This window comes from Xiphophorus hellerii, chromosome 23 (genome assembly GCF_003331165.1).
Source record: "Xiphophorus hellerii strain 12219 chromosome 23, Xiphophorus_hellerii-4.1, whole genome shotgun sequence".
Lineage (NCBI taxonomy): Eukaryota > Metazoa > Chordata > Actinopteri > Cyprinodontiformes > Poeciliidae > Xiphophorus > Xiphophorus hellerii.
In genome coordinates, this window is record NC_045694.1 from 32,106,386 (window position 1) to 32,129,462 (window position 23,077).

Here is a 23,077-nt window from a genome sequence, read left to right on the forward strand (position 1 = left end):
GCTGGTGTTACACGAGACGTCACTCCCTTAGAAAAAAGAGGAAAGCAACAACATAGGTTTTTACTATATAAAATAAAATATACATAGTCAGACAGTGTGACTTGGATACGCAACTTTAATCTGATTATTGGATTGTAAATAGTAACACGTTAGATTACTGTACAATAATAAAATGGAAGTGTTTGGGAATGACAGCAACTCAGCCACTAAGTGGTAGGCCACGTAAACTGACAGAGCGGGGTCAGCGGATGCTGAAGCGCATATTCCAAAGAGGTCACCAACTTTCCTCAGAGTCAAACCCTACAGACCTCCCACCTTCATGTGGCCTTCAGATTAGCTCCAGAACAGTGTGCAAAGAGCTTCATGAAATGGGTTTCCATGGTGACTAGCTGTATCCAAGCAATACATCACCAAGTGCAACGCAAAGCGTCGGATGCAGTGGTGTTATACAAATCCATTCCCCCAACTTTGTGGGAACAGTTTGGAGCTGGCCCCTTCCTCTTCCAACATGACTGAGCACCAGAGGACAAAACAGAAAACCAGCATATGCACTAATATTGACACCCCCCCTTAATATTTGGTTGCACACTCTTTAGCAGCAAAGACAGACTCCAAACATTTCTTATATCCATCTATAAGCTTCTTGCACTTCTCAGCAGGTATTTTCTCCCACACTTCCTTTGCAACATGCTCAAGCTCTTGTACAGTTGCAGGGTTCCTTTCTCCGATGGCAGATTTCAGCTCCACCCAAAGATATTCAATTGAATCATTGCTGGCCATTTTAAAACAGTCAATTTTTCCCTTTGAGCAATTTCTGCATGTTTTTGGAGGTGTGCTTTGGGTTTTTATCTTGCTGGAGGATCCAGGATCTTTGCCTCAAACTAAGATTCCTTACACTGGGCAAGACATTTCACTCTAGAATTGCTTGGCTGTTTTTACTCTCTTAAGCCACCTCAGCTTTTGCCAAAAGTTGAAAAGGTATGCTTCCTCCAAAGAGAAGCAGAAACAACTCATCTCAGTGACATCTTTTATTCATCTTTTCTTTAGATGAAGCTCATCGGCTGCATATGAACAAGCAACATGGTCACATAAGTAGTCACAGAGAAGCCAAAAAACTAAATCTATTTTGGTCTTCTGAATCCAATCTGAATCATGTAAAATGTGAGCAATGTCCATTTCTTACCAGTGATGTCTTTGAGGAAGCTTTCAGTTGAGGTCCTTTGTCTGAAGAGAGATCATTGTGTGAGCACAGGTGTGCCAGGTTACCATATAGATCTGGCTGCTGAGCTTGAGCAGTGAAAGGGATGGGTGCATTTGATTCTATATGATGTGTGTGCCAGTTGGGTGAAGATGGTGAATACATTCAAAAGTGTTGAATGTGCCAATTAAACTTGACATTGATAATCTTCTTATATGGGTCAAGGCCTCCAGTACCAGATGCTGCAAAGCAGCCCCACAGCATTATGGATCCTCCACCGTGCTTGACTGTTGGTATGATGTTCTTTTCTTAAAGGCTTCATTGCACCATCTGTAAACATACCGTTTGTGTGAATTACCAAAAAGCTCCACTTTTGTTTCATCTGTCCATAAAACATTGTCCCAGAAGGCTTGAGGTTTGTCCAAGTTCTCTTTCACAAAGATAAAGCGTTTTCTTTTATGTCTTTTCTTCAGCAATGGGGTCTTCCTTGACCTCCACCCATGAAGCCCCATTTTGTTTAGTGTGCCACCACCTGGTGACACGCCTCTCTGTGTGACCATAGCAGCTGTGAAGAAGACTCTCCAGGAAATCAATCCCTGTAAGGCTGCTGGCCCCCACAACATCCCAGGGCGAGTACTGAGGGACTGTGCACATCAGCTGTCTGATGTGTTTACGGACATCTTCAATATCTCACAGTCACTGTCATCTGTGCCCACCTGCTTAAAGACCGCTACTATTGTCCCTGTCCCCAAATGCTCCACAGTGATGAGCCTTAACATCAGTAGTCATGAAGTGCTTCGAGAGGCTAGTCATGAATCACATTAAGGACTCCATCGACGTCACTGTGGACCCCCATCAGTATGCCTATGGGAAGAACTGCTCTCCTGCTGATGGCATCTCATCTTTGGTCCACACAGCCCTCACCTGGAGAGCAGGAACTCCTACATCCGTCTGCTCTTTCTGGATTTCTCCTCAGCCTTCAACACCGTCATCCCACAGACCCTGGTGCAGAAGTTCTCCTCTCTTGGACTGAGTTCCACACTGGGGAACTGTATTCTGGACTTTCTGACCAACAGACCTCAGTCAGGATCTGAGTCTTCTAACACCGTTTCCTCCTCCATCCCCCTCAGCACTGCCTCGCCGCAGTGCTGCGTGCTGAGCCCCCTCCTCTTCACTCTGTTGACGTATGACTGCGTGGCAAGACACCCCAGCTGTCATATAATGAAGTTTGCCAACGACACAGCAGTAGTGGGACGCATCATGAACGGTGATGAGTCCAAATACAGAGAGGAGGTGGAAGACGTGGTGCAGAGAAAATAACCTCTGAATCAACGTGCAGAAGTCCAAAGAGATTGTGATGGACTTCAGAAGGGACAAGGATCCTCTTCAGCCCTTGTACTTCGGAGAAGCAGCTCTGGAGGTGGTCTCCAGCTACAGGTACCTGGATGTGCATATATTCAGTGACCTCACCTGGAGTACCAACATCTCCCGTCTGGTCAGGAAGGCCCACCAGTGTCTCTACTTCCTCAGGAAGCTGTGAAGAGCTGGACTTGGGAACTTAGTCCTGAGGAGCTTCTATCGCTGTGTGGTGGAGAACATCCTCCACACCTGCGCAGAGGATGGCTCTGAGGAAGGTGGTTACTACTGCACAGAAGACAGTAGGGAGCAGCCTTCCCTCCACAAGTCACGGTGCAGGAGGAGGGCGCTCCTCATCATGAAGGACTCCACCCATCCTGCACACAGACTCTTCCAGCTGCTCCCCTCAGGCAGGAGGCTGAGAAACATCCAGAGCAAAACCACCAGGCTGAGGAACAGTTTCTTCCCTTCAGCCGTCAGACTGCTGAACTCAAGCTGCATTAAATACAGTTTCACCTCAGATTATTTGCACACAGACATAACATAACATGTTATGTACATGTATATATGTAACATAGTTAAAATGGTTCAGGTTAAATCCTGCTAAAATGCACCATCTGCTGGTAAAACGGGGTATTGCATTCACTCTAGAAAGAGCGGGGTATTATGGGTAATCCTCAGAGCCATGAGGATCACTGTCGAGGTAACATGTCTCTGCGATGTGATAAAGAAATATTATTTATAAAATATGTTTATGGTTTTCGTTTTTGCATATTATTGAAATATGTTTAATCCATGTTATGTTAGCTTTGCTATTATATTGTTTTTGTTGCGTTATAGAAATGTTTAGTTCGTGAGAAAGTGTGGCGGGAATTTCCCACACGTTAACATTATGGCTCCTCCTTGCAGGAGTTTCTTTCATGCCAGAGACTGACTTTACCTCGGTGCCCATGTGTGAAATGCAGGTATGTTTTACTAAATCTCTGTAGCAGATGGCTAATATAAGGCAGTTTTATATTAATAGTTTTATAAAGATATGGTTAATGTTTTTGCATTGTTCCAAGATGCAAGTTCGTATAAGCTAAAATATAAAAATGGCATCTAGTAAATTAAATGTCAGCATTTTATTTTATTTTTCAGAGCATTTTAATTAATTGTGTTACTTTCTTTAAAAAGGACACTCACTGGTTGTTCCTTTGATGTAAACCAAATCCACTATACGATCACTGTAATTTTCAATTATTTTATTTTGGTTACTGTATTATGGGTAATCCTCAGAGCCATGAGGATCACTGTCGAGGAGTTTCTTTCATGCCAGAGACTGACTTTACCTCGGTGCCCATGTGTGAAATGCAGGTGGAGAATTAAAGAAAACAACTGATGCCAGATTGAGCTCCTTGTCGTTCATTTCTGCACCAAGAAGCCACAAGATACACGTAGGCCACATATATACACACCTCATTTAAATTACTTTATTGTTAATTTGTTTATATATTTTATTATTTAGCTTTTTTTGTGTGTGTAGTAAATTCTTAATCTGGGACCCGAGTACAAATTTCATACCACAAATTATCAAGGTGGTATGACAATAAAAAAATTCTTGAATCCTCGAAAAGTCCTGAGAACAGAGCCAGCGTTCTTAATTCCCTCCTTGTCAGCCTGCCAATTCTGATGGATTTGTAGAGTAAGTTCATTTGTATGTTTGTCATATATTTTCCATTTTCAAGAGATGTATATTATTGGATTTTATTTTAGAACAAAACATTAGTTTAAATTTGATTCATCTTTGTTCCTGATATGTTTGTTGTGGTCCTTATTTTTATGACATTATTACATATAAGCTAATGTTCTCTATCAAAGCTCTGAGGCCACAAAATTGCAACATTTATGCAGAGTTAAAAAAAAAAAAAGTGACACAGGGTTACCTTTTGGTATGTGGTATTTTTAGGCCACAGGCTGACTACTGGTCCTCTATCCATCATCTTCACAATGTCTGACATGTCTATATATTTGTCCAGTTCTATCACCTTCTCCATCCACTTGATCTTTGTCATACCATGGTCTGAAAATAACATCACATTTAGCTGATTCTCCAGGTTGCTGTCCTGAAAGAAAATCAGCAACACAAAATTATAAAAACAACTATATACACACACACACACACACTTATTTTAACATTCATATTGATATGAAACTTACACCAGATGCCTGTAAGAACCCCAGTGGTTCCCAGAAAGAAAGAAATTAAAGCAAGTTAATTTCTTAAAAGTGGCATAGTACAGGGAGTAAGTTTTGAAAGCATAACGGCTGTGTAAAAAGGCCTAAAACCAGCTAGTTTAATGACAAAGGGTTTGTAATTTCCAAACCCTTGTGCAATGTATGTCTACAGTTTCTCTATATGATCCAAGTCTGGAAGTTATTACCAAATAAGTATTTTCCACAAACTATGTAAGATATTATTTTAAGTTTGTTCAACACTTTTTAGTGTTTGTACATCATCTGTGGACAATTTTGATGTTGTGCTGGGGCTTTAGTGCATTCCTTTTGACTTATTACAGGAAAAAAATAAGTAGAATGGGGAGAAATCTTTATTTTAAACATTTCAGTTCATGAGTCTGAACTGAAATGAACAGTCTTGATGCTAGATTTACCAAAAAGAAGCAGACATCAAGTACATAGACATACATACAAAGGTAAAAACCTACAAAAGCAATAGTGATGTTATTACCTTGATTTTTTGGTTCAGGATCTGCATGGTGAGATCGAGGTGTTGCACAGCTGTTTTGACCTGAGGAGACTCTGGACCAAAGTGATGTCCTTCCACATCTATTTTCTCATAGTAAACAGCTGCCATGTCTGCTTTTCCTGAACTTAAAAAAACAAAGGCATATTATAACAAATCTCCAACCAATAGTATTGAATAAATGTCTATTAAAACAAATGAAGCAATACATACAGAGCCTCAAGCACATGCAGGGGCGGGCGGGGCTGGGGGCTTGAGACCCTGCCCCTTTTATCCTCGATGCCCCAAGTGCCCTTTTTTAAGGGTTTTTTTTCCCACAATTTTCTCCATTTTTTTTCCACATTTTTTTTTATCTGTGCATCAGGAGACCTGCTTGTGCCCCTCAACAATAATATTTAGCCAAATATAACTATTCAGCATTAATCTGGCTACCCTTGGTCTAACACTAAAGGGGTGGGGGCTCTTTGCCCTCTAACTATCAGATTATGGTCAAAATACTTAATATTTTGAACATACAAGTGTCTGTGAATAAAGATGTGGATCTGATGTTGAAGTTAGAAAAAACATTTCTATTTATTTTTTTAATTGCCCTTGTAAATGCAGCATTTCTGTGTTTGCGGGTCCCAAACACAGAAATGGTTCAGCTGCAGAGAAAACTTTTGACTTTAATTTCATCATTCTGCCCCAGTGCTGGACTAAATGCCCAATAAAGTTATTCAATGTGCTGACTTTTTGGGAATTTGTAAGGCTTGATTGAACTTGCATTTGTAAATATGCAATTTTAAGAAAGGAGAGGGGAAAAGACAGGAATATGGGATTGAAGCCACAGAAAAATATATATATTTGCACTGACTTGCGAAAGTATTCGGCCCCCTTGAACTTTTCAACCTTTTGGCACTTTTCAGGCTTCAAACATAAAGATGTGTACGACTGATTGTTGATAGACAATCTCACCTCAGCTGTAGATCTCTGAAGTTCATCCAGAGTGATCATGAGCTTCTTGGCTGCATCTCTGATCAGTCTTCTCCTTGTTTGAGATTAAAGTTTAGAGGGACGGCTAGGTCTTGGTAAATTTGCAGTGGTCTGAAACTCGTTCCATTTCAATATGATTGCTTACACAGTGCACCTTGAAATGTTTAAAGCTTGAGAAATCTTTTTGTATCCATATCCAGCTTTAAACTTCTCCACAGCAGTATCTTGGACCTGCCTGGTGTGTTCCTTAGTCTTCATGATACTCTCTGTGCTTTAAACACAACCCTGAGATGATCACAGAGCAGGTGTATTTATACTGGGACTTGATTACACACAGGTGGATTCTATTTATCATCATCAGTCATTTAGGACAACACTGGATCATTCAGAGATCCTCACTGAACTTCTGGAGTGAGTTTGCTGCACTGAAAGTAAAGGAGCCGAATAATATTGCATGTCCCACTTTGCAGTTTTTTATTTGTTAAAAAAGTTTAAAATATCCAATAAATTTCGTTCCACCTCATGATTGTCTCGCACTTGTTGTTGATTCTTCATAAAATAATAAAAATTTTAGATCTTTATGTTTGAACCCTGACAAGCGGCAAAAGGTTGAAAAGTTCAAGGGGGCCGAATACTTTCGCAAGGCACTCTATATGTAGCTCCCTCATAATGAAGGCCCTTTCTACAGCAGTTGAGGAAACTCAAACAGCCAACTGAGCTATACATATATATATATATATATATGTACATATATATATATATATATAATATATGTACATATATATATATATAATATATATGTACATATATATATATAATATGTCCATCCTCACCTCCTCTATCACCATATGGCCACAACCAGGGACAGGCAGACTAAAGTGCATTGTGCGCAAGGTGACCGGCTACAACCGCCAACCTTTAAAGGACCTGTACTCCTGCAGAATTGTAGATACATTGTATATTTTTCTTTTTCATGTTTTATTTATTATTTATTTACTTTCGCACCATTACATCAAAGCAATTTTCTAGACTATAAATGTGTTTACTGGCTATGGCAATAAAATGATTCTGATAAATTTCTTTATAAGATATTGATTTATTGTTGACACAATAAATTGTGATTAAGGTTTGAAAACCCCTAAACCTGTAGTGTCCATATTATTTTTACTATTTTTCTCCACTGACTTTTTTTTTCCAATAACGGTGTATTGATGAATAGCAATACGTCAATAATGTGGCCGGCAGGACAGAGACCCTGGAAAACTGCATGTGTATGCTGAGAGTATTTTTCTTTTTGTTAATAAATCCCACAACTAGGCCTGTCACGATAGCAAATTTTGCTCAATGATTAATTGTCTCAAAAATTATTGCGATAAACGATAATATTGTTTGAAGACCTTTTTACACTGATTTAATAGAAATGACGTAATAATGCATGCGATTTCCTGCTAAAGATAGATACACTTTATTTTCAAAAGAATATTTAACACTGGACCTGATAAACAAAATAAACAAAACAACCAAAAACAAAATGGATTCTCTGTCTCCATTAACAAAAAACTCACTTGAAAAAAAAAACTAAACAACATAAAGCCAAAGTGGAAATAAATACTGCATTCAACCAAAAGAGTGCAGATTATGAAGTCTGTATACTATGTTGCCCTTCAGTAATAATTAGATTTAAATAGAGAAGATGGGCAAATCCGACTACCTGATGCAAAAGTTCACACTACATGATTTTTTGCTCCTATTTTTCCCCATACAACAATCTTAGAAAGTTGATCTTTCTAAGATTGTTTGGTGTGTTACGGTAGATCGTCGTTGCAGCTCCGATCTAAATCAGGGGTTTTCCCCGACTGGGCGCTTTAACGCAGCCTATTGAATGTGACAGGCAGCCAATTAGAAAGCGAGGATTATCCTCCTTGTTTTCTTAGGGGAAATTACGGAGGGGAATCTCAAACAGCTGACACGACGCAACCCGAAGTCCAGCGGACATTGGAGATGATATGTGGAAACAACATTAATGTTTATTCAACATGGAAATAATATAGAAATGACAAGGGGAGGAGTTGGAGCGAAATTGCTACCGCAGTTGATAAACCCGGTAACTTTTCAGCTGTTCTTCGTTAACGTGACATAAATAGGTTATAATGATTTTCATTCGGTCAGGACTTTACGCTGACACTAGCCACATGCATTGCAGGTAGATTGTAGTAAAGCATTGATTAATGCCTGGTTTTAAATTTAGTTAACTGAACTTGTAGCCATTATTTTGTGCCCATTGTTGGACACCACACGGCAGGAACGAACCCGATCGAACCGTTATACCAAGGATTTCTGTCGGCTAATGTGTAGTCTGTCAGGGTTTGAAAATGGGGCGACAATCGGCCGACAACTCTAAGATCGTGCAGGATAAGATAGTGTGCGCTGGGCTTTACACTAAGTAAAATGAGGAAGGGAGGAGTCAGTGGAGAGCACCGGAGTTGAGCCTTTTTTCATTGGTGTCATTAACAGAAAGAGAAAAAGGCCGGAAGAGACGATAATGCCGATAATTAAAATGAAGTCGATAGTTTTAATTTATCGTACGATTAATTGATTTACCATTTATCGCGACAGGCCTACCCACAACAAAAAAAAGTGAACCTCTTTTACCAATGAGTATTACGTGTTGCCAAAGACTTACATATTTTATTTTCTAATATCTTAATTTATAAGATATTATGTTTGAAAAAAAATGTCTTCTTACCTCAAGGCAGCAAGTGAACTGGTTATCGAATCTATAAGATCTTCTTTTGATGGACTGTTAACGTATTCTTTGCAGAACGCTGGACGGACATTCAGAATTTCCACTTCACAGCCTAAAAACAAGTATAGGAAATCATTGCACCTGTTATCTGTTACCTGTAGATGCCTTAAAAAATAATAACTAATATCACAGTTCAGATGAGTATGATTAGATTTGGATTTACTTTAACCTGAAATATATAATAGATTTGACCTTCTTTGAATCTTTGCTTTCTCCATAACAAACAATTTTATTTCTATTTATGTGTTGCACTCAACAGGTCCATGATAATCTGACCTGTTCAGTCAACAAGTCAATTTGACTCAACAAATTGACCTTCTGACAGGGGCATTTGTATTGGGGCAATACAATACAAATGCCCCAACACCATCAAGTACACCATTCTACAAGACAAGATCTACAGAGTTGTCCAATTACCACAAAAAGACTATCAGGTCAACATCTCTCCATCACTTCCTCCACAATTATTGCATCACAACCATAATGACCCCTTATCTGGACATTTCGGATGATATAAAACCTGTAAACACCTACAAGTATTGGTGTATTGGTCAGGGGTTAGCATGGACATACAGGTCTACATGAGATATTGCCAAGTCTGCCAAATGTAACAAACCAAAAGCCCCAAAAGCCTTGGGTAAGTTACAGCAAACACAGGTGAATGCACAATGGCAAATGATAGGATTGTACTCGACTTAACCGTTTCCACAAAGTCCACCTCCTGGTTTTTGCGGATTGTTTCTCTCTGTGGGTTGACATGTTTCCCCTCCATAAAGCTACTACAGAGACAGTCTCTCAATACCTGATCAAAGAGATTTTGACATGATGGAGTGTCAAGTCTACTCAAAGTTTATTTGTATAGCATATTTACAACAGCCTCAGCTGACCAAAGTGCTTCACAACAAACACAACATCACAAGTAGATAAATGATCAAATAGAAATAAAATTAATTTTAGTAAAAAATAATAAGACAAATAGAAAATTGGCAGAGATACCAAAAGCTAATACAATGGATAAAAACCAAACAATTGAATTTTAGCTACAGCAATTTCCTTCCATCTTTTACCTTTTCTCTTTAACTTGTGTTGAAGACCAAGGAGAATAGATGAGTTTTCAGACAGGACTTAAACTGACCTACTGACTGAGAAAGCTTAACAGACAGAGGAAGACTACTCCAAAATCTAGGTGCAGCCTCAGAAAAGGCTCTGTCCCCTCTAGTTTTTTAGCTAGCTTTAGGGACAGACATTAAAAGCTGGTCAGTTGACCTTACTGCTCAGGTTGGGCTGTAGGGCTGCAAGAGCTCACTTACGTAAGAAGGGCCCCTAGAGTTTAAATACTTAAAAACAATCAATAAGACCTTGAATTTTATCCTAAAAACAGGGAGCCAGTGAAGGATGTGAAAAACCGGGGTAATAAATTCACGCCTCCTTGTTTTTGTCAACAGACAGGCTGCAGCATTTTGTATGCTCTGCAGTCACTGCAGGGAGCTCTGGTCCAACCCTAATAATAACCTACAATAATCTAAATGTGATGTAATAAATGCGTGGAAAACCCTCTCAAAATAAGGCAGAGGAAGATAACATTTTATCTTATCAAGGGCCTCAGCTGAAAGAAACTATCTTTGATAACAGCGCTAATATGTTTATCAAATTTAAACATAGGATCAACAATCACACCCAGATTTTTCACGAATGGACAACAAAAGACAGGGGACCAAACACACCGTCATGTCCAAGCAGGGGTTTGCATTGACCAAACACTAAAATCTCGTTTTTTTCCTTATTTAGGTTCAGAACATTTGCTCTTAACCATTCCTGTACATCCTGAAGACAATCCTGTAGCATATGTACAGCAGACTGGCTGTCATTTGTAGTTACAGGTAGTCCAATGAACAATGAAAAGATACCTTGTGCTTTATAAAAATACAACCCAGAGGCAGCAGATACAAGGCAAAAAGAACAGGCACTAATATCAATCCCTGGGGAATCCCATACTACACAGGAGACACAGAGAAAGAATGCTGTCCTACATTTACAGTAAAACTTCTATTTGAAAGGTAGGATCGGTGTTCTGACTATCAGTGCTACCTCGTCAGATTTTCCTGCCAAAGCACAGATAGATAGCTAAGTCTATCTGTCAGTGATACGCATCCAAAACTCCTACCGTCATGTTTACATACAGAAAACTATAGGGAGTTGTGTTAACGTTAAATATATTGGATAACATTATTTGAGTGACGGGACTGAAGTGGAAGCTTAGGAGTTATGCTTAGCTTAGCAATGGAACAATTTATATACACGACAAAACCAAACAAGAATATCACTTCCTTCATCTGAATATCCTAACCGTTTAAAATGAAAAGCTATAGATGTATGACCTAATCCTTTTACTAGAATCCTGTTAAAAATATTTTAAATACAGAGGTATTTGTAAGGATAAAACAGTATTAGACAGGGGAAATAGGTTTTTATTGGAATTAAATTAAAGAAAAATACAGATCACCGCAACTCTTTTTTGCGCATTAATACGTTGTATGACAGACTTGATTAAATGCAGCGCAGTCACAATGTGTCCACCGATCTGCGAAGGTCACTGTGCACCTGAAATGATAGGATATGATTCATGTACACTAATATTACATGGCTATTACACAGCTTCAATCTCACATAATATCGCTACCAACATCTATTTAGCAAGGTTTAGCAATAAAGAGTGTTATTAAATAAAAAACCTTAAAGTATAGGGACAAAATAGCCCACAAAACAATGTATTTTGTCCTGAATAACCATAACAAAACTCTAAAATAAATAAATAAACCTGGTCTTCTGTGGGATTCTTTATTACGGAGCCCTCTAGGGGACATGGGGACATTTTTTTCTTTTCTGTTCTTTCACAAAACTTAAGCTATGTAATAAAAGTTAATGACATCTTTATTATTGATCCTACTTGTTCCACTTTATTTCAGGTAGGGAGAAATATTAATGACGGTATTGTTAAAGTGTTTGACAGTGTAATAACACTTAGTGACATCTGTAATTACGATAGTCGCAGTCCTCTATTAAGACACATTATTGGTCTTAATAGATGTTTTGAGATATCCTTAAACAAGAACTTTGAGAATCAAAAATTCAGGCTTCCACCTCATCTAATCTCCGTGCCAGCTGACCCGTGGCGCTGCGTCCTGATATGCGCAAGTGGGAAGATAAACAACAACCATGGCAGACTGTAATGAGGATAAAGTGTTAAAGTGCTGACTCCGGTCAGACAACGACTTCAAAATTGTAAGCTATGCTCCACCGTTACCATCCATGTTTACTTCCGCAAACACTGAGCATGCTCTCTATGTGTGATGTTATTGCACGCTCTACTGCGTATTCGAGACATTTTCAGGTCGTTTGCAGTTCACACTGGAGAACACATACAGGTAGCATATACTTGGAAGTGTGAATGACCACTGGAAAAAAAATCCGATTTGACAAAAAAAATCTGAATTGGGAAAATTTAGGCTGCAGTTGCAGTCTTGACAAAATTATGAGTGTTTTAAAGACAAATCGTTCATAAACGCCATGAAAATGATTGGATCGGGATCTCTGGCTGCAGTGTGCACTCCCAACACAGGGGGAACAGATTTTCACAGGGGAATGGAATTTCGCACAGAACCTGTTTGCTTTCAGCTTAGTGCACCAGAACCTGTGTCTATCTAATTTGCGCAGCAGCGGCTTGTTCTGCTTCACTTCCACCTCTGCGCCACAAATCTCTGAGCTTTAATGTGGCACAAAGTGCACCGACGTGATATAATGCAGCCGCCAAAAATACAGAAACCTGTTGAGGAAAGCTGCTACCATGGAAACAGATTTTAATCCTAAATGATTCAGTTCCACCTGTCACCTAAAGTCTCTCCTCCTGGACCAACAACTACTGCAGACTTGGAAGCGCTAGCCTAGCAAAATTTCACAGCGTTGTTGCGCTGCATGTTGTTGCGCTGATATCGTCAGTGCTGCCTTCAAGGAGTGCGGGACCAAAGAGCCGCACATGATCCGCAGAAGAGCTGCATGCAGCTTGAGAGCTGCAGGTTCACCACCTCTGAACTCGAGTAACAAAGAATAACTAACTATAAGAAATAAACACGACTAAAAACTCTAAGAAGTGAACTAAAGGAAAACAGGGACAAGACAGATCTAAACAAAATAAGTAACACAAAATAATAATGACACAAATGAAATCAAACTACATATCAACCTAATAACCCAGGATTGGTTAATAATAAAGACTTGTTCACAACTCATGTTGTGAACTGGTCTTATTTACACCAATCTGAATGAAAAATAAATGAGATCCAACAAAGTCACAAAAAAGAAGCTACAACAATGGATTACTTTACGGACAATCTTTCAGCTGCAGTTGAAGAAATGTTATCAAAAGTGTTAAGGAGTCCTTAAGTTAACAGTGTGCACTCACCAGGCCAGAAGTACATGAAAACTTTCTTTCCCAGGTTTTGCATGGTGACCCAGAGAGGTTCTGATCCATTCCACCAAAGAGGCAACCGACTATCAGAATTGGTCCCAATAAGGAACTCTTTGTCTAAGACTTCATCCCACATATAATTTCCAACCATCTGATGGGTCTCGCAGTGACGGCCTGAAAAATAATTGTATTGTAAAGTTTTAAAACGGATTATTTCAAATCTCATAAAACTACTCACTAAATCAAAAACAATAAAAAAAATGGACATTCTACTATTCACTTTAACAGTACATAGGGGGCTACAAGTGCTTAAGAACCTGCTACTTGGGCCTGGATGTTCAAAGTGCCTCTCAAAGAATTATATATTTTTTCTGACAGATTTAACAAACTGTAAATAAGATGCAGTGAGGGGGGGGGGGGGGGGGGGGGGGGTGGGGTTAATTTAAGTCAGCAAGATTTTATTTGTATAGCACCTTTCACAGATAAAAGTGCTCCACAAAAAATATAGGAAAAACATAACATCAAATTGAATCAAAATATGGTCTGTAGATTAGATTTGTTGTCATTGCACAGCACTTTTAGTAGGGCAACAAGATTAATGGAGTAGCTCTGCTGAAAGCTTTCTAAACAATCAAAATGCATAACATTAAGCAGAAGAGAAGACACAATTTGTGGCAAAACTGGCAGTTCAAACAGCCCTTGGGAAAAAAACTTTTTCAGTCTATTTCTTTTTGTCTTTATAGTCATTGTCTCCCTAATGGCAGTACAGTAAACTGGTGGTGAGCTGGATGGTGACAGTCTTTCAGGATGCTCTGGAGAAATATCGGGAGCTGGAGATTTTCTGTACGGGGGGGGGGGGGGGGGGGGGGGGGGGGGGGGGGGGGGGCATTTTGTCAGCTAACCTGAGGATCCTCTACCGCATTTTCCTGTCAGCAGCAGAGCAGCACCATATTGTGATGCAGGATGCTAGAACCCACTCAACAGTGGAAACATAGAAGGGGACCAGCAGCTGTTTTTTTCGAAGCAGACACGGGTAGCGTAGGCGTTGTTAGGCCTTCTTCAACACTGATGTTGTGTTTTCTGACCAGTAGAAGTTCTCAGAGATGTGAACACCAAGAAACTTGAAGGTCTGAACCATTTTCACTAGGCCTGTGATTTAATCGTACGATAAATTAAAACTACCGACTTCATTTTAATTATCGGCATTATCGTCTCTTCTGACCTTTTTTTCTTTCTGTTGATGACACTGAACGAAAAAAGGCTAAACTCCGGTGCTCTCCACTGACCCCACCTTCCTCATTTCCTTAGTGTAAAGCCCAGTGCACATGACATGATCTTAGAGCTGTCGGCCGATTGTCGGCCCATTTTCAAAACCTGACAGACCACACATTAGTCGACAGAAATCCTAGATATAACGGGTCGATCGGGTTCGATCCTGCCTGTGGTGTCCAACAATGGGCACAAAATAATGGCTACAAGTCCAGTGAACTAATTTTAAAACCAGGCATTAATCAATGCTTTACTACAATCTACCTGCAATGCATGTGGCTAGTGTCAGTCCTGACTGAATGAAAATCATTATAACCTATTTACGTCACGTTAATGAAGAACAGCTGAACAGTTACCGGGTTTATCAACTGCGGTAGCAATTTCGCTCCAACTCCTCCCCTTGTCATTTCTATATTCTTTGCATGTTGAATAAACATTAATGTTGTTTCCACATATCATCTCCAATGTCCGCTGGACTTCGGGTAGCGCCGTGTCAGCTGTTTGAGATTCCCCGACGTAATTTCCCCTCAGAAAGCGCGGAGGAGAATCCGCGCTTTCTGATTGGCTACCTGTCGCATTCAACAGGTGTAGTTAAGCTCCCAGTCGGGGAAAAACCCTGATTTAGATCGGAGCGGGAACTAAGATCTACCGTAACACACCACACAATCTTAGGAAGACCAACGTTTTAAGATTGTTGTAAGGGGAAAAATAGCAGCAAAAAATCATGTAGTGTGAAATATTGCATCAGGTAGTCGATGTGCCCATCTTCTCTATTTAAATCTAATGATTACTGAAGGGCAACATAATATACAGACTTCATAATCTGCACTCTTTTGGTTGAATGCAGTATTTATTTCCACTTTGGCTTTATGTTGTTTAGTTTTTTTTCAAGTGCATTTTTTGTTAATGGAGACTGAGAATCCTTTTTGTTTTTGGTTGTTTTGTTTATTTTGTTTATCAGTTCCAGTGTTTAGTGCTCTTTTGAAAATAAAGTGTATCTATCTTTGGCAGGAAATCGCATGCATTATTACGTCATTTCCATTACATCAGTGTTAAAAGGTCTTCAAACAATATTATCGTTTATCGCAATAATTTTTTGAGACAATTAATCGTTCAGCAAAATTTGTTATCGTGACAGGCCTAATTTTCACATAGTGTTCCATCAATGTGGAAAGGACATGGTTCAGTTCTATTTTTCCAGAAATATATCACTATCTCTTTTGTTTTTTGTTGCATTTAGCTGTAGGTTGTTTCTTCCACACCATTCTGCCAGTAACAGAATTTCACTCCTGTAGAAGAATTAACCTCCTCCTGTAATAAGTCCAATTACAGTAGTGTCATCATAAAATGTTATGATGATTATAAGAGTGAGTAGCTTTGCAGTCATGCATATACAGGGTGTAGAGGTGCGGGCCAAGCACACATCTCCGTGGTTATTTTGTTAACAATAATCTGTGAAATTATTGTGTAAAGCAGAGGAGTACTCCACAAAGATTATCTGTCCATAATTGTCTTGTTCTAGATGAGACAGGCCTGTATTTGCCCTATACACAAATTGATATGGATCCAAAACAGGTGGAAGCAGGTATTTGATATGCTGAGCTACAAGCCTCTCAAAGCACTTCATGATTACTGATGTTAGTGCAATAGCAGGGTTTCCCCCAGTGTATTAAAAGCCTGGCAGCCACCATGCTTTGCTAGGCCCCCCGCCAGGCAAAGTGTTGCTTGTTTCTATGTTTAGAAAAATTAATTGGGAAAAAAACATTTTATATATATATATAAATATATATATATATATATCAAATCTCTGTTGTTCTGAGTTTCACTTGCGAACCACATTTATTTCTAAAAGATAGCTTTATAGTTTATGCATTTAAAGCCGGGAGAGTGGACCAGTCACACAGCTGGCGCCTCTGCGCATTGCCTCCGCGCATTGCCTTGCCAACCTAAAAAGCAATAAGTTTTAACTGCAGTTTATTAATTTGTATTTGTGAACAAACAGAGCTCAAACTAAAAGATTAAACTCACAGCATCTGATTGTAGCTATGGTAACAAAACAATCTAACTATGAATATTGTTCTTTGAACTTTTAAAAAGTAAACTTGCCAGCTCCTTAAAATCTTAAATTTAAATGTTAACCAGTTTTAAATGATCAATTTATCTTTGCTGAAACCATTAAATCAAATTTAGCAGCATTGATAATTCCAATATACAAATGTTACATTTATGTATTTGTGGTCTGTGTTAAAATATTAGCATTTATAGGGCCACTGAAGCCCTGGGGGGTGGGGGGGAGCTTATGGAGCCACTGATTTAATTTTGATTAAACAGAAGTGCAAATAACCGAAATTCATTAGAATTGTATTTTTTGATTAGTGGTTTTTACGACTAGTTGTGGGTTTCAATACCATTTCACTGGTGATGTTTTTCCTTAAGATATAGTTAACCAGTAATATTTTTACATTTCCTGTCAACTTAACATCTTTTAATACAAAACCATGGTGGACCACCTCGGCGCCCCAATCACCGGGCTTAGCAAGTTTCTGGGGGAAACCCTGCAAGAGGTCTGTAATTATTAAGGCTATGTATGGCAGATGTTTTTGATGATGGTTGTTGACTTGAGACACGGTTGACAGTTGGCTGAAAATCTCAGTGAGGACCTCTGCTAGCTGCTAAGCACAAGTTTTCACCACTTTCTCAAGTACTCCATCCAGGCCAGGTGATTTTTTTTCTTTACTCTTCAGGATCAACATTCTTGATGGTCCTGAAGAGTAAAGGCTGGAGGACTGTGAGACTGACAGTGTTTTGTAGGATTGTGTATGGAAGTAAATAAGTGTCACTAGGAGTTGAGTTAAAAATGGCCCTGAAATTTTAATGTTGTATGTTTGTGCTTACCTTTTCAGTATTCAGGATACTTTTTTAACCTAAAGAGAAGTTCAAACTGCTTTAATTTAATCCTGGTTCTGGCAGATTGTATGATATTCTCACCTACGCTGACCGTAAGAACATCTTTTTGTCATGGGTCAGAGGTAAACCTCATTCCAAAACATCTTGGCACAAACTCATCATGGAACTTTTTCCTTTGGAATACTTAACCTGCTCTCTTCATTGTGCAAAGGGACAATTTTTGTGTATTTGGATTCCGTTTCACAAATTCTACTGTTGCATCCATACTAAACAGCATTATCATAGATTAACAGTGAATGTAAATACAGCTCTGGAAGAAATTAAGAAGTCACTGCACTGAACCCCATTGAAAACCTCATGGTTATTCCACCAAATATTGATTCCTGAACTCTTCCTGAGTTAAAACATTAGTATTGTTGTTTCTAAATGAATATGAACTTGTTTTCTTTGAGGTCTGAATGCACTGCATCTTTTTTTGGTTTTTGACCATTTCTCATTTTCTGCAAATAAATTTTAAAAAATTGCTTGATACTTCAGAGACATGTTGTGAGTAGTACATAGAATAAAAGAACAATGTTCATTTTATTCAAAAATATATCTATAAAAAGAAAAGTCAGAGAAACAGATCATTTTAAGTGGTCTCTTAATTTTTTCCAGAGCTGTATATGTATGTATTTGTGTTCCACCCTGTCTTAACTGTGAAGATCTATGTTGTGCTGAGCCTGGGTTTTGTTTTGCCTGTTCTGTTCTAAGCTGTTCAAAAAGGAAATAAAAAAATATAATAAAAGACTCAAAAAAGGGCATTTGGGGGTTCCAGGATAAAACCAGTAGGAGTTAAAGCCTTATCCGCATGTTTACTTCTGCTCCCTAGAATTTCAAAAAGTAGAATGGGGAGGCAGATCCTTTAGGTATCAGGTTCCTCTCCTGTAGAATCAGCTGTCGTCTACTTTTAAAACTAGGCTTAAAACTTTTTTTTCATAAAGTCAGTAGATACTGTACCCTGCCATAGGTTTAGGGTACTGGAGGACAAACTGACCATTTTTCTCACTTTCCTCTTCTACTCTTCAATTTGCATTATTTTGTGCTATTTCAATTGTTACGTTTTTGTTTTCTCTCAGTTATTTTTCTTTCCATAGAAGCTGCAGCTGCTGAAGATTTCTTCTTCTTAAAGGAGAGTTTTTCCTGTCCACTACAAGCATGCTGAGCAAATAAGTTACTCAATGCAATCTGCTGAGTTTCCTTAGTTAGAAACTTTTTAATCTACTTTGACTAATTAACTGAGCATACTGTGCTGTTTGATAACTAGAATCAATTGGAATGTATGTGTGAATGAATTGAAAAGTTTTTTTTTGAAAAGTTTTTTTTTTGCAAAGTGCCTTGAATTGGCGCTATATAAATGAACTGAATGTTTGAAAAAGCTGTATTGAAAAAAAGCATTGATCTGTTTAACAGCACTTGAGAATTTTTTTTTTTAAAATATCAAAACTTAAGATCAAAATTATTATCCCGAATTAGAAACTTTAACTGTATATATACACCTATATATGCACCTGCTTCATATACTCACAACAAGAAGAAGATGATTTGATACATATGAAGAAAGTTTGATAGACAGTTCTCAAAATAATGTTTACTCGTCACTGAATATTGTCAAATATCTTTAGACTACTCAACTATTTGCTGGACAACTTGTCTGCACTGTTGTCTATGAGGAGCATATAAACTCCATAGTCAAGAATAATTATTAGTGATTGCCAAAGTTTCAAAGGCCAAAGTCCTTTTTGAATATGGATAACAGATACTATGCCTCTCAGTCTGCTACAGATTGCTTAAAATCTATGTTAAAGTATTATCATTGCTGGGACTTAAATAATTTCACAACAGATTATAGTTGTGTTAAATCAAAATTTACACTACCACAAAGGCATTTAGGCTGTACAGGAAAAACGATGCTTATTTAACTTATAATATGATACCAAACTGTTTGACGGATTGATAGCTTACCTGTCATTAAGGAATAGTAGTTTGGGAATGACAGACTCGGAAAATCTGGAGTCATGTAGTCCACCTTCACTCCTCTCTCCACGAGCTCGCGAAACCCCGGAAGTTTATGTAGTTCATCTATATAGTCATAACGAAAGCCGTCGAGCAAAAACACAAGTAACGGGCGGGCAGCGAGACCCGGTTGTAGCGCTTTAAATAGAAGTAGCAGAAAAAAGCACATATGGGAGAAACACGAGATTTGTCTCGTGGCCATATTAGGGCCTCGTTCTGAATCGTTTCACCAAATACCAAATGTGGCCTGGAGCGTTCTAACAGGCACACTGTGGTGGGTGTGGTTACACGAAGCTGAAGTTGGTTTCCCGATTGCAGCTCCCGATTTGGGAAATGGCTAAAGGGCGATTCCATCTAATTTTGTACGACCTTCAGCATCTTTTATCTACTCTAGTTAAAAAATTACAACAGCTAGACTCTTCAAACCTGGACTAGATTATTGTCAATTAATAGCAGAATATTTAAAACCAAGTTTGTGATTTGTGAAACATTTATCTGATTTGTGAAACTTCAATAAAAGGCAATGTCACTTAATTTTTTCACTAACTTCATCTTTTATGACAGAAAACAAAAAACTAAAACTGGATATATCAGCAAAACTAATGGAAATTTCACTCCTTTCACTCAAACTGGACACAGGCTGACCTGTTTGGATATTTAAATCAACCCTCTGTGAGGACTTATGTTTCTTTGCAGAGTTTTTCATTAAAGTAGAAGTCAAGATTAAAACCCACCCCGATAGTTCTGGGTGTGCACCAAAACTTAGACCAAACCTACGCCCTTGCCGCAAATAAAAAATTGCGCATTAATACGTTGTATGTCTGTTATCAGCAGCAGCGCAGCCACAATGTGTCCACCGAACTGCGCAGGTCACTGAAATGATAGGATATGATTAATATTATACACTGATATTACATGGCTATTACACAGCTAACCATACCCTAACCCACAGAGTATCGCTACCAACATCTATTTAGCAAAGTTTAATAATAAAAAAAAGAGTGAAATTAAACTAAAATATTTTAAAATATAGGGACAAAGTAGTCCAAAAAACAATGTATTTTGTCCTGATTAACCGCCAAATAATAACTTGTTTATAGTAGTAACGACTTTGCAGACGGCAAACTAAAGACATAAATATATTATCAAGCTGCCTGTCATGTAAAGTAAACACATGAAGTAATACAGCAGCTTAATGAAAGCCATGTATAAAATAAATTAAACAAAGCTTACCGTAATCTTCGATTAAATAAAACACATGAAACGATGCTTCCACAGGAGGATGTAGCCTATTTAAAAGAAATCTTTTTTTTTTGTTTTTGTGCCAATTTAACAAAATAGTAAACGATTATTAAGGAACCCAGTAGAGCATACTTTGTTAGCATTAAGTAGCATGTATGTAAACACTGTGGTTCATTGAAATATAATTAGACACTGTTTACAAAGTACTTACAAATATTATTGAAATGTATTTATCATGAGATAACCTATTTGAAAATATTGCCAAAAGTACAACTTCAGAAAAGTATTGTTTGTATATATTTGTGATATATTTTTAAAGATTTAAATATAAAATATCAATTTTTACAAATACATGCAAAGTGTATTTTTAAAAGGATTATCCAAAGTATAATTTTAGTAATATAATTAATTAGAATTTAAAGCATATTTTAGAAAAATACACTTTTAGAAAGAGTACCAACATACATTTTTAAAAAGAGTATTGGGAGTATGTTTTTAAAAATGTATTTATTTTATATTTTTAATATAATCTTAAGTATATCCACTTGACAACATACTGAAAATGTATTTCAGAAAAAATATTTGATATATACTCAAATATATTGGGTTTTTTTTCACCAGAGACCTTCCAAAGCATCAGAGGGATATCTAATTATTCAAATATGTCAGTCAGGTGAAGGCTACAAAAGAATTTACAAGGAATTAAATATACTATGGAAAACGGTGAAATCTCATCATCAAGTGTAGAAAATATGGCAGAACATGGACATTAAGAACAGGTCGTCTGTCCAAAATTGATTAGATGAGAAGAAAACTGGTCAGGCTGGCAAGAAGCCAACAGCAACACTAAAGGAACTGCAAGAATTTCTAGAAAATACTGGCCATGTAGTACATGTGACAACAATCTCCTGTCTTCTTCATATGTCTGGGCAATGGGCTAGGGAGGCAAGATGGAAGTATTATCTTAAAAAAGAAAAACATCCAACGCCCTTAGTTTTGCAAAAAGACATCTGAAGTTTCCCAAATGCATGTGGGAAGATGTGTTATGGTCTAATGAAACCAAGGTTGAACTTTTTGGACATGATTCCAAAAGGTACACTTGGCGCAAAAACACTTCTCATTACCAAAAGAACACCATACCTACAGTGAAGCATGGTGGTGGCAGCATCATGCTTTGGGGCTGCTTTTCTTCAGCTGGAACTGGGACCTCAGTCAGGGTGGAGGGAATTATGAACAAAACCTTCGGCCTTCCATTAGAAAGCTGAAGATGAAAAGGAACTTTATCTTTCAGCATGACAGTGACCCAAAGAACACATCTAAATCAACTAATGAATGGCTTCACCGGAGTAAGATCGAGGCTTTGGAATGCTAGCCGCAGTCCACACCTGAATCCCACCGAACATCTGTGGGTGGTCTGAGGAGGGCTGTACACAGACAATGCCCTCACAAGCTGTCAAATTTGGAGAAGTTTTGCAAAGATATTAAAGCCAAAGGTACTGCAACAAAGTATTAGTCTAATGGTGTGCATATTTATGCAACCATATTTTTATTTTATATTTTCCCTTGTGGTTGACAGTGCCATCCTGTATGCTGTGGTGTGCTGGGGCAGCAGGCTGAAGGTGGAGGTGGAGGACACCAGCAGACTGAACAGACTTATCCACAAGGCCAGCAGACTGTGGTGTCAGAGAGAAGGATCCTGTCCAACATGCAGGCCATCTTGGACAACGAGTTTCATCCACTTCATGCTGGCCAGATACAGGAGCACCTTCAGTCAGAGACTCATTGTATTAAAGTGCACCACAGAGCGACACAGGAAATCATTTCTGCCTGTACAATGCCCAAGTCTGAGTAACTTTAAACTAATTTTCTCTGCACTCACATTATTTATAGATTAACATATTTCCATGTGCATGCTTGTTTTATTTATTTATTTATATTCAGTCATACTGAACTACTTATACTACATACTTGGGTATATACACTGATCAAAAAAATAAAGGGAACACTTAAACAGTTGTTTAACACTTAAAGTGTTCCCTTTATTTTTTTGAGCAGTATATATAT

At 38.2% G+C, this 23,077-nt stretch overlaps 1 protein-coding gene across 3 annotated transcripts in view; it reads right to left on the bottom strand.

The window, feature by feature from the left end:
* enpp6 (ectonucleotide pyrophosphatase/phosphodiesterase 6) overlaps nt 1-20,057 on the bottom strand; it is a 36,340-nt gene extending 16,283 nt beyond the window's left edge. For 2 of the 3 annotated variants that reach the window (XR_004338030.1, XM_032554677.1), the window contains exons 1-5: nt 19,721-20,057; nt 13,535-13,714; nt 9,016-9,127; nt 5,283-5,424; nt 4,480-4,659 (exon numbers count right to left, since the gene is read on the bottom strand). Coding sequence is in view for 2 of the 3 variants with exons in the window: in XM_032554677.1 (XP_032410568.1) it covers nt 4,480-4,659; nt 5,283-5,424; nt 9,016-9,127; nt 13,535-13,714; nt 19,721-19,973 (867 nt within the window). In the remaining variant the exon portion in view is untranslated. The remainder of the gene's footprint in view (nt 1-4,479; nt 4,660-5,282; nt 5,425-9,015; nt 9,128-13,534; nt 13,715-19,720) is intronic. The other variant, XM_032554676.1, reaches the window with a different exon arrangement.
* Nucleotides 20,058-23,077: the final 3,020 nt, after the last annotated feature.